Source organism: Chinchilla lanigera, unplaced genomic scaffold (assembly GCF_000276665.1).
Source record: "Chinchilla lanigera isolate Chin_1 unplaced genomic scaffold, ChiLan1.0 scaffold00015, whole genome shotgun sequence".
In the NCBI taxonomy this organism is placed as follows: domain Eukaryota; kingdom Metazoa; phylum Chordata; class Mammalia; order Rodentia; family Chinchillidae; genus Chinchilla; species Chinchilla lanigera.
In genome coordinates, this window is record NW_004955416.1 from 11,399,511 (window position 1) to 11,413,316 (window position 13,806).

The window sequence follows — 13,806 nt, forward strand, 5'->3', positions numbered from 1 at the left end:
CCTCCCTCAGTTCTCTCCTCTGTCCCCCACTGCATCTCCCTGGGGCATCTTGAGCAGTGGCCGAACCCACCCAACTGTCCCGGCCCCACCCCTTCTCTGAGCAGGCCATCGCCTCAGTCTCCCCCAGGTCCCCCCCAACCTGTGGAAGGGAGTGCCTCCTCCTCAGCTCCCTTGCCCTCAGTGTCCCACCTGTCCTGGGAAATACCTGTCCCTTCTCAGCAACCCTGCTCCCCACATCCATCTCCTCTGCAGGTCCTGGGGGCCCCAGAGGATGCCCAGAACTGTGCCCTTCTCTGCCCTGTTCCCAGCCATGGGCTCTGGCCACCCCTTCCATGTGACCTTTACCGTCACTCCAGAGCTGCACCTCCTTTCAGTCCAAGCCCCTGAAACTGTAGCTGTCTAAGTTATTTTTCTTGTTGCTGAGACAAAATACCCAGCACCCAAGGTTAAGGGAGGAAAAGTTTATGTAGCTCACAGTTTGTAGTGATTTCAGTCCATAATCGGCTGGCTCCAACGTCCATAACTGGCTGGCTCCAACAGTTCACGGCAGGCAGAAGCTATCAAAGCAAGCAAGAGACCTGAACAGCATCTTTCTGCCCCCTTTATACTCTGATCTAAGCTACCTGTGCTAAGCCAGTCAGTGGACTGATTGAGTAATCACTCACCCTTAATCCCAGTGACACACACTCTGGATTCAGCCACCTCTGAAAAAGCCCCACCCAGGACTGCATGAGTCCTGTGTTCACTAGGCCGCACATCCCTGTGGGCAGATTCATGTCTGTGTGGTTATCTCATGTCCACCATTGAGTAACCCAGTCTGCACACAAGAATGCCCCTTTTTTTGTGCTACTGGAATTGAACCCAGGCCTCTGTGCCGAGCTACATCACAACTCCCCACCCTGTTTCTGAGACGGGATCTCAGCAAGTAGCTAAATTACCCAGATTAGGCTCAAACTTGCTACCCTCCTGCCTCAGCCTCCCAGAATGCTGGTAAAACAGGTGTGCACCACCATACCTGGATTAAGGGTGGCTTTTAATAAAACCTGAGTGGATCCACCCTGAGTGGATCCACCCTGAGTGGATCAGGTAGCTTTCATTTGAGAAAAATGTGGAATTAGCATGGTTAACACTGTGAGTGTGCTGTCGTGCAGCACATTTGTGAAGTGTGTGGAATGATGACACTTGGCCTGTTACCTGGAATGCTTGGGTTGGGTTTGGGTTCACTTAGTTTTTCTGAGCACGTGAAAATGGGTCTCTGACAGTGAGGGTCTTCATCTGCCCAGCAGCCAGCAAACCCTCTCTGCACATTACCTATAATGATCCTCAACTTCACCCAGCAAGTGTTGCTGTCCTCACCTCTCCCAGTGGACTTCAGTGTGGTTGCTGCCCTGAGTCCCATAGTGAGGTAGTAGCAGAGTTGGTGCTGGGGCCCAGGCCCACCTCCCTCCAAAGATCCCCCAACACCTCCACACCCCAAACACAGGCCTTTCCATCCAGTGCCACTTCTGATATTTAAGTCTTTGAAAACAAAAAGAAGGAATTTAACATCTACTGCCACCCTAGCAGCCAGTTTAAATCACTGGATCTGCCAGCAGCCACTTCATTTCTTGGGCAGGCGGGGAAGCGAGGCTGTGACACCCAAGAGCTGGTGTCCCAACACTGCTCCAGGGAGCAGGAGGCAGTGGCCAAGCAGCCCCAGGGATGTCCTGGAGCACGGCCAGCCTTGGTCTTGAGCTTGTGTTCCTTGGGCTCCAGCCACCAGGACGCAAGGTGGGGGACAAATGTTGATAAAGGGAAGTGGCTTGTTCTTGCAAAAGCACAGAGGGAGCTGTGTCAGCTAAGAACCCGCCTTGAACTCTAGATTTAAACAAAAGCATTCAATGGCCCAGACAGGAGAGCTGTAGCGCATGATGGAATTTGTGAGGAATTTGCGTTTGGCGCAGTGACAGTGCACAGACCCAGGGTCTGAGAAACTGGTGTGTGCTCTTAGATTCCCTCTCTGGGTCAGTTTACCAGGAGGTCAAATGGAACAGCTGAGCACAGGGAAACTTAGGCAGGCTCCATTCCCACCTTTTTCTTTCTGTTTAGATACTTTCCATGATGCCAATGATGATGGTGACGGTGATGGTGATGGTGATGCTGATGGTGATGGTGATGGTGTTGGTGGTGATGGTGGTGATGGTGATAATGTGATGATGGTGGTGATAGTGTTGATAATGGTGATGGTGGTGGTGGTGGTGATGGTGGTGGTGATGGTGTTAGTGGTGATGGTGGTGATGGTAATGATGGTGATGATGATGTTGATGATGGTGTTTGGTGATGATATGATGATGGTGGTGATGGTGGTGTTAGTGGTGATGGTGATGATGGTGATCATGGTGGCGATGGTGGTGTGATAGTGGTGATGGTGGCAGTGGTGATGGTGATGAAGATGCTGGTGGTGGTGATAGTGATAATGGTTATGGTGATGATAGTGATGATGGTGGTGATGATGGTTGATAACAAAGAGAGCTGTTTCCATTAAAGCCAAGCTCAGCTGGGGTTTATCCCTGACATTTGCGTCTCCCGTGTTATGAGCACCACATCTGACCTGAGCACAGTCTTCAGGCCTGGACCATGTTCCCCGTGCAGTGTCACAGGTACAGTCCAGTCCTCCGTCACATGTCAGCTTTTCCAGCCTACAGAATTTGCTTCTACTGTGCCTGCTACCAGGAGCACCCTCCTGGCGCACGTTCACTTGCCAACATTTGATGCATCCCCACCCATGACCAGATCCTCCCTCCAGGAACCCATTAAACTCCTTCCAGGCAGCCCCATGACATTGGTCTTGGTTTGTGTAGTGGGATATTTAGCAGGTGCTTTCTGGGTTACAGTTAGCTGCACATCTATCCCATCCCTGCTAGGTGAGAAGCACTTTGGGGACAGATTTTACCTGGGCAGTAGGGATTTATGGAAAGGGTGCTGAGGTGGTGTGTCTAGGAGCCAGCATTGTGAGACCCTGGGCAGCGTGTCTGCTTTGAAACCTTCTTTCCAGATACACAGACACAGTTATGAGGACTATGTGAAGTAACACATACAAGGTGTTTTACCCCTGCTGGCTGCAGGCCTCTCTTCTGTCTCCCCAGCCCTCAGGCCTGGCTTTGCATACAGACTGTGCTCTCCTTGTGCTTGGAGAGGGAGGTAAAAATCTAGGGTACACAGCACAAGGGGACATGGCTCCCCAGGTGTGGACAGCAGCTCCCTGTGCCCCTGTATTTGGTGCAGCTACAGAGGAGTCCCCAAGTGAGCCCTGCAGTGTGGGGTCCTCCAAGTCCCCACAGGCCCATAGCCTTGGCTTCTGGGCCCTGTGAGGGAAGAACTGCAGTCCTATTGGGGGGACAGACTCACAGCGTCCTCTGAGGCAGCACAAAAGGCTCCCCCCCTGGAGCTTTCATGGTTGCCCAGGCAGTGGGGTGGGAGCTTGATTCCCTGCGGCATCTACCCAGGCTGGCTCAGGATGTGTTCTAGGTGCCTGCTCTGTGCTGAGCTCTGGGCTGGGTAGGGCAGGCTCAGGTGACCCCATGGGTACACATTTGGGTAGAGATAATAGCCACCCGACAGGGAGCAAAGCACCAACACAGGCAGTGTTAGGAAAGGGAGAACTAGGCCTCCTGGCCCCAGGAACCAGGCCCCCATTTTTATCAGTGAGGGAGCTGAAAACTGTCAGACAGGAAGCCCAGAGATTATAGGCCTGACCGGGCCCAGGCTTCACAGGCCTGTGTGGAGCGTCGTGGTCACCTTCTCTTGTCCCGGTGCTGGGATCACACCGAGGCCTAGCCTGTCTACAGATGTTTTGGGTGCTCAGTCTACACTCAGATGCAGCTGTCTACATGTCTGCCTGTCTCTACTGTTTGTTGGCAGTGTCTGTGTCTAAACAGCAGAAGAGCAGGCTGTGTAGCCAGAGAGACAGGCTATGATTTAGAAGTAAGATCTTGGTTCCTGTACCAGCTTTTCCACCAAAGCTGTATGATCTTGGGCAACTTACTTAATTTCTCTGAGTCTCAGTCAGCATTGTCATCTGTAAAGCCCACCTCACCTAACCCTTGTGAGGATGTACATGAGTGAGGTAAAGCCCTTTAAAGCAAGTTGGAAACCCTACCCTAACACATAGGAGGCAGTACACATATACAAATAAATGATGCGTACGAATCTGTCATTTTATGGCCACTCCTCCAAGAGCATATTTGGAATCCATTTGGAGAATTTTTTATGTGAGGTATGAAGAAATAAGATCTCTGAGTATAATGTAGCTGCATGCTCAGGTGAGGTGATAATTCCAGAAGAGAGCAGCACCACTCCCAGAGTAACACAGCAGCCAAGGCAGAAGGGAAAACACAGCTCTTACAGAGTTCTCAGGTTCTGATTTTGAAAGCTAAAGTGAAAGTCCTGCTGTCCCAGGGCATTGCTAGCTGGTTTCTCACACAGTGGTGAGAGAGGCCCTGTTTCAGAAGGAAGTAGGGGACAGTCCTGTAGCTTAGCGAGCCTCCTTTCTTCCTCCTGTGCCCTCTCCTCTCTTGCTGTCTTGTCCCCGCAGCGCCCCTACTCTGAGGTCCCCTGGCCCTGCGGCACGGCCCTGCTGGGCACCACTCTCCCGTGACTTCCTTCCCCAAATGTTTTCTCAGGTGGTGAAGCTGAAGGGCCAAGTGCTGTCGGTCATGTATCGATTCCGCACCAAGAACCGGGAGTGGGTGCTGATCCGCACTAGCAGCTTCACCTTCCAGAACCCCTACTCCGACGAGATCGAGTACATCATCTGCACTAACACCAATGTCAAGTACGTCCCCCACCCCCCCGATCCACTTGTCCTTGGAATGTCCACAGCGGGTGATCTCTGCCCCAGGCCTCTGCCTGCAGCTGTAAGTCCTAGCCAGGACTGTGGAGCAAGAGTAGAGGCAGGGAGTGTATCCCTCCTGGTTTGGAAGAGCCTGTGGGGCTGAGTGTCTGGGCCCAGAGGCACCGCTGACCTTCCTGGTTGTTTCCCCCAAGCTCAGTGCCCTGCAGAACAGAGCTCTGTAGGGTGCACTTCTCTGCTTCCTGTGCCTGGTTTCTTGGTCCTGCTGCAGCCGGGGTGGAGGAACTGCGTTGGGCAGCTATGGGTGCGTCCATGGGTACTTAGTGCCCACAAGTGGCAGGGATCTGTGCTCTGGCTTGGCCGTGCACCTGCTAGCTGTGTGACTGAGTCAGCTGTGATCTCTCGTGGCCTTCACATCTAGTTCAGTGAAGCACAGATGTCCCTGCCTGTGAGGTCTCCCTCAGGGCAGTAGGGCCAGGCTCAGAGCTGTGGCTGGCTGTGCACGCAGTGTCAGCGTGGGGCATGACCAGGGCAGCCGTGCCTTCTCTCTACTGTCAGCCTCAGGGAAGTGCACACGGCCCGGATGCAGGATGGCGCTACCTTTGGCTTCCACCTTCTGGGTGGTTTGAACGTGGCGTACACTCTGCAGGAGCCACGCTTTCACATCCAGTGTACGGGGCTCAGCTGGGAGGCTGGTGGCCAAGGGTGTGGTTCAACTGTGGGGGGTTCACTGGGACACAACCGGCTGTGCATCACGGAGCAACTTTGTGCAGCCATGACACCAACAGGAAGACGTGTGGGCAAAAGGGCGTCCCTACTGACACTGCATGTGAGGCCCGCCAGGGTTGACAGACATGCTGAGAACTGTCCTCACGTCTCCTGCTGTGGTCAGTGGCACCACTTTCCTCCATTTCCCCGGGTTCCAAACCCAGTCTGGCCCTGTCTGTGGGCTGCCGCTCCCACTGCAGACCCACAGCACTGCCACTTTCTGTCCACTGCTGCCGCTTCCGAGCCCCTTGGATGCAGGCTCCCTGTCTGGGCCAGCAAAGCAGCTTCCCAGCCCAGGCAGCAGCAGCTCTACGTCCTCTGCCTCACCCAGCTCCTGGGCACAAGGCACAGGACAGGGGCCAGGTCCACACGACAGCCCTCTGAGAGCAGATGGTGTGGGTTCCAGTCCCAGCTCCCACCTAGGCAAGTTACCCCCTTCCTAGCTTCCATCGCCTCATCTGCTCAGTGGGGACAGCAGAACCTGCTCCCTGAGAACCCGAGGGTCTAAAGCAGGTCCTGGGCCGGTGCTGCCTATGCAGTGCCCAGGTTGAGCAGGAAAACCTCTCTGTGGACAGTAGAGGGCAGTGATGGCCACAGATGCGAGCAGGCCGTCCTCTGGAATTCGTGAAGCTTATCTTCCGCAGTGGCAGACTCGAGAGGGAGAAATCCTCTAGGAGCACACACCGGGGTGGGGATGTGCACACTCGGTCGTTGCACTCAGTCAGCACCCAAAGGATGCTTTCTGGAGACCCTGAGTGTCGCCTGGTTAGCATTTGTGTGAGGCTCCTGAAAAGACATCTTTCTCAACTCTGATTCTTTCGTGTTCCATCCATACAGAAAGGAGTCTAGGAAACACAAGTTTGCACATCTTGTTACTCCACCGGGTCTCAGGGCCTGGGGGTTGATACTCCTGGGGGTTGACACTGTTTCCTGAGACCTGTCATGAGCCGACTGTGAGGCTGATACCCTGGTGTTTTCGTACTCATTGCCTGGCTGCCACGAGGGCACCCAGACACATCTCTGCATGTCCTGGGGCCAAGCCCTCATTCCTGTGGTGATAGGTTTTCAGGAGCACAGTGCCTGTTGTGCAGGGGTGTGTGTGTGTGTGTGTGTGTGTGTGTGTGTGTGTGTGCCCATGCGCGCTTAAAGTCCCAGCAGCTGAGAGTCACATGTGAGTTTCTCTGAACCGGTTGACCATCACCATATTTGATGATGGCTGGTAATGGTTACTGGTTAGTAGTAAACGGGAGGCCGAGAGCAGGGCTGGGTACAAAGGAAGGGAAAGGAAGGGAAGGGAGATTTCTGGTCTCTGCAGAGTTTAGAGCCAGTAAAGAGTCAAGACACTTGGTCACCAAGCCTGAGTTATCCCAGGGCCCCATGTTCCACCCAGACACTAGCCTCCCTCCCCTACCCCATGCCCTCTCACAGGTGACCACTGGCCCGTGGCCGGCTCCCCTGCCTTCCTTCAGGCCCCATGTGCCAACTCACAAGTCCCAGGGAGCAAGCTCTGAAACACACACAGGCCATGTTGTTCCCTGCCCCATCCCACCAATCCCAAACCTTTCCCTGGCCCTGGGAAACACGGACAGCCCCTCTCCCTGAGCCTGCATGCACCAGCTGGGCTCTGGTTGCCTCTGATGATGTCCCTCTAAGAGATTTCGTGCTGCCTTTTGCAGGCTGAGTGAACACCTCTGTCCAGGAAGTGCTGGGGGTCATTGGCAGCCCCACTAGCCCCAGCACCTGGCTGGCAAGAAGTAGCGGGAAAGTTGCCTTCTGGCCCTGGCATGCTCCCCTAGGCAGCTCCCTCCTCTCTGAAATGTGCGAGCTCCCTGAGGTTTGCTTTCAGATGGGCTGAGGTGTCTGAGAAGCCCCGTCCCCATCTCAGGACGGAGAGGCCCGATGCAGTGCCTCTTCTACACATAATCAGCTGCAGGAGTGGAAGCACCTGGGGGCGGGGAGTGGCTCTGCTGATGTCTGCCCCACAGGGCCGGTGGGGTGGGGACTTGCCAGCAGCACCAAGACCTCATTTCCTCCTCCCCCGAAAGGCATCTCTCTCCCTGGCTTCAGGAGCCCAGAGAGGACCTGAACTGAGAGCAGATCCCAGCCGATTGCCAGTGCCTTTAGCCACCTTGTGCATTGAGAAGCACATGCACTTCCTCCCCATGGTGCTTAGCTGGGCGCAGGGAAAGTTTATGCTCTACTGACCCCTCAGCCCACCCTGCAGAGCACAGCTACGCAGCCCCACATTGCAGCCCTGCGTACTGCTGTGCTCCTGGGCCGGGTAGGAGGGGTTCCTGCTGCCTGGAATAATGCTGTGTTGGAGGTTGGGCTCCGGGGAAGGGGAAGAGGGTGTCTATGGACTCCTGCTGTAGGGAGAGGATCCCTGATTCATCCCACAGAAATCCAAGGTGCAGGCTTTTTTCTCCCACCTTACAGTCCAAGATGCTCTCTGGTTGCCCGCAGCTCTGGAGAGCGACATATGGAAGAGCAGTCCCCATCCCAGCTGTAGGTTTTAGCCAGGGCTAGGGCGGCAGTCTGGTCTGTAGCCAGATGGGCTTGGGTGTGAACCTGTGTGTACCATGTTCCAGCCCTGTCACCGGGGCTGTCATTTACACTCCTGGGCTCTACTTTATGGGCTAAGCTGGAATACTGCAGAAATGTGCCAGCCCACCAAAGCTCTGAGTATTTGCTTTCCATTCCAGTTTTTGTGGCCCCGCACGTGAACGTGATGTTACCCCCAGGTGCAGAGGAAAACAAAACCCTTAGTAAGAGTATGAAAACAGACAAAGTGATGGGTTTTTTTCTATTGATGATTAGTTTCTTTTTAAATGTCTTGGAATATCAGGTTTCTCTGAAACTTCACTTGTAGTGCTCCTTACTTGCTGGTGGAACAAACTGGACTTTCTGCCTGATGGAAAATTTAGAGCCAACTTATTCCTGTCCTTGCACCGTAGCACCCCCCAGCAGGGGAGGAGGCCAACTGCATGCCGGGGAGAACCTAGGTCTTAACTCTGCACCCAGCACTGTAGTCTCCGTCCTCTCCCCTGGAAGCCCAGCAGCTTGAGGCCTTCATGTGTTCTGAGTTGTTACTGTCCCTTGTGCCCAGTGTGGATGGAGCCTGGCGCAAACACTTCCTGTGATGCACTGTGGGTCGCTGAGTGGGTGACTATCTGGGTGGGGTCTCTCCTGGGCTGGTTAGAATTGATGGAGGCCTTCCGTTCCAGCCACCAGAGGCTCTGACTGGTAGGGTTTGCCGCCTCTTGGAAACAGCAGCCTGGCAGAGTGGAACCAGCGTCTGAGCAGATCCTGGTTTGGTCCCCTGAGAGTCACCCACCAACCCTGTTGGCCACTTCACTACCTCCAACTTCCACTCAGCGTTGGAGGTGGCTTGAATGACTACCAAGGATGTGCAGTGTGAAGCCATCTGAATGCCTGTTAGTTATGAGTGAGCCTTAGCTGAAGGCAGCTCCTTTGTTCAGCATTAAATCTAACTGCTTTTCTGAGTTTCACCTTACAAGGAATTCTTTATAGTGTGGTATCTTTGAACTCCACATAACATGAAATCATACATCAAAACTTAAAGTAGTTCAGTGTGGTCATCTCAAGTTGAACCAAAAGGATCTGAGGCAGTAAAAATAAGATAATTAGAGGGGAAACCATTTGGGAGATCTGTTGGGTATCACCCACTGTGACTTGGGGGCTGGTGCCTAGCTCAGGCGTCTCTCTGCCTCCTCACACCTCTGTCTGCTTCTGCTTCACAGGCAGCTGCAGCAGCAGCAGGCAGAGCTGGAGGTGCACCAGAGAGACGGGCTGTCCTCCTATGACTTGTCTCAGGTGAGCTTCTGAAACACTGTTCTGCCTGGAGCTGTCTCTTGCCTGGAGCTTGTACACCCCGCTTCCCCCTGCGGTGCACAGAGCATTGGGTCCCCAGGGCTTTTGGGCACGTCACACGCCCTGCTGAGCCTCTAGGACTCACATCCTCAGAGGCCAAGACAAGCAGGTACTGCCTGTGCCACCCACCTTGGGTCCTGCGTCCCTTTCTTCTCAGGTGCCCCTTGCAGTCACACTGTGTGTGCCCCACTGCCTACGTTGTCTCCCCTGTCCTCCTCCCTTCATTCTCCCTTCTCTCTCTCTCTCTCTCTCTCTCTCTCTCTCTCTCTCTCTCTCTCTCTCTCTCTCTCTCTCTCTCTCTGTCTCTCTCTCTCTGTGTTCCCAGCTTCCGAAACTGGTTTAACAGAAAAACTGGCACTAATCAGTACTTGACAACTTTTTCCTGAGTTACACTTTCCATTCCCTGTTTCTGATATTTAGAGTAAGTTGACTCTTTTCTATTCATCTCTCTCTAGGAAAAGTAACTAGTATCATTCCCGTCTTCCTTTGGCAAGTGCACACCTCAGCCTGGCTGTGCCTGCACTCAGAGACAGCAGAGCTCCCACTGTGTGAAAGCACTCTGGCTGGAAGGCTGGCAGTTCCAGGGCGAGGGCACTGCCAGAGGAAAGTGGCAACCGCCTCACACGCCGGTGGTGTTCTTTAAATGTGCCAACAGGTCCCAGTCCCCAACCTACCTGCTGGTGTTCATGAGGCTGGGAAGTCGGTGGAAAAGGCAGATGCAATCTTCTCCCAGGAGAGAGACCCCCGGTTTGCTGAGATGTTTGCAGGAATCAGTACGTGTGAGTTTCCGAGTGGCTCAGGTCGTTGGGGTGTGGGGTTTACAGTTGCTGTCCAGGAGAGTGCCATCCTTCGGCCCTCCCCCATCCCACCCGGGAATGGGAGTTGTGAGCAACCCCTGCAGGGAGCAGGAAGAGTCCAGGGGCAGGAGGTCTCACACACGGGAGGTGGAATGGATTCTCCACAGTTCTGACCACATCTTCTACTTCCTGATTACTTGGGGCGCTGGCAGCTCATCTTTGAAATTTGAGGGATTGGGATAAATTAACTACTAATCCACTACTGGCATAGATTTATTATTAAGCCAAAGATGTGTCTCTATTAAAAAAAAACAAAACACTTTAATTTAATCCATAACAAAGGACTACATTTTATTTATTTATTTATTTATTTTTATTTTTATTTTTTTTGTTTTTTCTCCGGTACTGGGAACCGAACTCATGACCTTGCGCTTGCCAGGCAGGCGCTTTTGCCGCTGAGCTAAATTCCCAGCCCCCCAAAGGACTACATTTTAAAATTAAAATATGAAGTACAAAAGAAAAACAACATTGATCCACTCTCCTACCACCTGGATATAGTTATTTTTAACTTTTTAAAATGTGTCTGTCTTTTTCTATATGTTTTCTTTGTATATATAAAATTGAGCTCGTCCTGTTGAAAAGCTTGCTTTTTTATGTGATAGTTTATTACGAAAGTATCTCCAGAAAATTCAACAGTCCTAAGCGTTTTTGTTACCAGCATAGAGTTCCACTGTGTGGATGACCATAACTCGCTCAGCAGCTCCTCGGCAGCTCGTTTGTGGCTGTAGTTAGATTGTCCACTGCCTCAGTATTAGATTGTCCAGTGCATCAGTATTACTGCAGAGGACTGGTGCCACCACGTGGAGCTGCCTCAGTCTCCCACCCAGAGCTCCATAGAGTTTGGCAAAATATAAAACATAGAAAGGTCTTTGTCAGTTCCAAAGTCAGAAAAAAATTCCATGGGCACATGATCAAGGCATTTCTGTGAGATGCTTTCTTCGGCAAGGCCAGCTGAAGGGAGAAAAGGAAGCACAAGCTGTGATTGGAGGGGACTCTGGTCATCCTCCCTGGACGAAGGCTTGAGGTGGCTGGGGTGAGGGAGGACACCTGGGCCACTGGGCAGTGGAGGGGCGTGGCCTGGACACACCTCTCCTCAAGGGCGCTCACTGGTGGGAGAGCAGAGCCTGCCTCCCGTGTGGCTGGGAAGCAAGGCTCAGGAAGCAAGGGCAGTGCCAGTGCCACCTCTCTGAGGACAGCAAGGGCCAGCACAGCACAGGCCACTAGAAACAGGAAGCAGAGCCCTCAACACGCCAGGGACTCTCACTGCCACTGGTCCCTGGCCACCCAAAGGTGCCAGTGTGTCATCTCTGCAGCAAGAGGAGACAGGAGCACACCTGACACGTCTGTCCTGCCTGCGGTAAGCCACGGCATCTCCGAGAACCCATCTGAAGTTTTAATCTTATACACACGTAGACATCTTCCCACAACAATGACAAAACAGAAAGAAAAGAAGAAGGAAGGGGGTACGGAGTCCAACGAGAGCAATCAGGTGAATATCCTCCTTTGAGAATGAGTTTTTATAATAAAGAGGAGAAAGTTCAGAAAATCTCCAGCATCCCTCCTCCAGGAGGGAAATATCGCGTCCTGAGGACGCATCACCCGAGGAGGAGTTGGGATGAGAAGCAGACTGATACCATATTACAGAAATCCAAGTCTGCAAATTAGGAAAAACCACAAGTTTTCCCCCACATGGAAAACTTGGGCCTTCCAACTGCAAGAGCTCCATGAATATGTGACTAAAAATGGTAAAGAAACTCACACCTCGACACAGTCTATTGTATTATTCACTTTTTAAAAGCTTGATTCAAATAATGAAAATCTTGCAAACATCCACAAAGGGAAATCTCCAGTTAGACTTCTTTGGGATGCTAAGTGTGCCCAGAGAACTGAGAAGGAAGAAGTACAACCCCAAATTTTTCCACCAGCCAAACTGCTTTCCTAGACAGAAAGACTCTTTAGACTTGTACTGTCTACCCATCCTGTCTGAAAGCATCAGTTGTAAAAGATCTCACTTGCTTCTGTGTGAATCAAGATGTATGGCACAGGATGGTGGTGTTAGGTGTGGAGGCAGGGGTGATGAGAAAAGTTAACAGCACCTGGAGTTGTTAGATGATGCTGAGATAAACAACAAAGACTGCAGCTTCAAGTCAGTTCAGCAAAGATCCAGGTACTTTTGGATTGGGGCTAGTAAACAGATAAAAGTTTCTCGTTGGTATGTGTTATCTCTGGCATTTATGGAGAAATTTCAGAACTTCATGTATATTTATACACAACTGTTAGGGACAATATTTTTTAAAAGAGGGATGCAGGGAGAAAGGAAAGAAAGAAGCCTTAGGTCCAAACTACTTCTAAATAAACTTTTAGCAAATTGTAAAATTCTCAGAAGGAAAATAGAGTGAGATAGCGAGAAAGTATGGCGATCAAGCCGGATGAAGTAAGATGATGCCTGAGGACTGCTGATTGGCTGCTCCTGCAGAGCGTGCTCTCAGGTGCAGCGGAGCCAGCGAAACAGAACTGGGCTGCAGAGATGCTCTGCGAACCCGGGGAGGAAGGAAGGAGTCTTCACAGCATGTCGTGGGCAAAGAGGCTGGGCCATGCAGGTAGAAGAAGCAACCTAAGATGAGGATATAAATACTGTGAACTTTGGAACATAGGAAAGCCAAAATTGTTACAGACACAGGAAGACACTGATAAAACTAAACTGTAGTGGAGGATCTCTGCGTGCCTTTCTTCATCTGTTCAAAGCAGGTAGATCAAAATAATAAAGATAAAAAGATTGAATAATATAGTCAAAGATACATACACACGTATATACAAAGATGCACACATAATCTTGTGTGCACCTGACTAATGACTAATGTTCTAGAGTAGTTAGAAAAACAATGTTTGTTATTTATCCAAACTAACAAGAATCTTAGAAAAAAAAGAAGGGGCTTGCCTTTAGTGCATAGACAGCCAAGGTCCTAAGTCGACCTTCTGCCTGCAGGTTTTAGCCTTGTCTGTCCTCTTCTGCTCTTGCTCCTTAACCCAAAGCTGAAGGCCTGGGGCTGTGTAGCGGCGCAGGCCCTGGAGCCTGGGCACCTCTGTCCCTAAGGACTTGCACTGCTTCACAGTGTCATGGAGCAAAGGCAGGGGCCGGGAAGCAGCTCCATGGCTGCTCCGCACTGAGCTGTCCAGGAGGCTGTGCACATGGGGGAGCCTGACTCAGGCTCCGAGCCTGAGCACCCACCACTGCCCCACTGCTGCAGCACCCTGAGACAGCCGGCACATGTGGGCCAGAGCTGGAGGCAGAGTGTCCTGCAGCAGGTCCTTACGTCCTGCCTCCAGTTTCCTGCTGCCGGTAGGGGTGGTGGGGATTAAGGTGGTGGGGATTCCTGCTGCAGGCAGGGATGGTGGGGATTAGTGTTCCGAGATTGGGGGGGGAGGGGAGATGTATCCCTGAGCCTGGGCAGACGGGGA

General features: G+C 52.2%; 1 protein-coding gene across 8 annotated transcripts in view; it reads left to right on the plus strand.

Moving 5' to 3' along the window:
* The window catches only part of Arnt2 (aryl-hydrocarbon receptor nuclear translocator 2), a 149,500-nt gene that overhangs the window by 119,645 nt on the left and 16,049 nt on the right, over positions 1 to 13,806 (plus strand). For 7 of the 8 annotated variants that reach the window (XM_013512638.1, XM_013512642.1, XM_005381432.2 and 4 more), the window contains 3 exons: positions 4,662 to 4,813; positions 9,361 to 9,433; positions 10,146 to 10,269. In XM_013512638.1, the coding sequence (XP_013368092.1) occupies positions 4,662 to 4,813; positions 9,361 to 9,433; positions 10,146 to 10,269 (349 nt within the window). The remainder of the gene's footprint in view (positions 1 to 4,661; positions 4,814 to 9,360; positions 9,434 to 10,145; positions 10,270 to 13,806) is intronic. The other variant, XM_013512637.1, reaches the window with a different exon arrangement.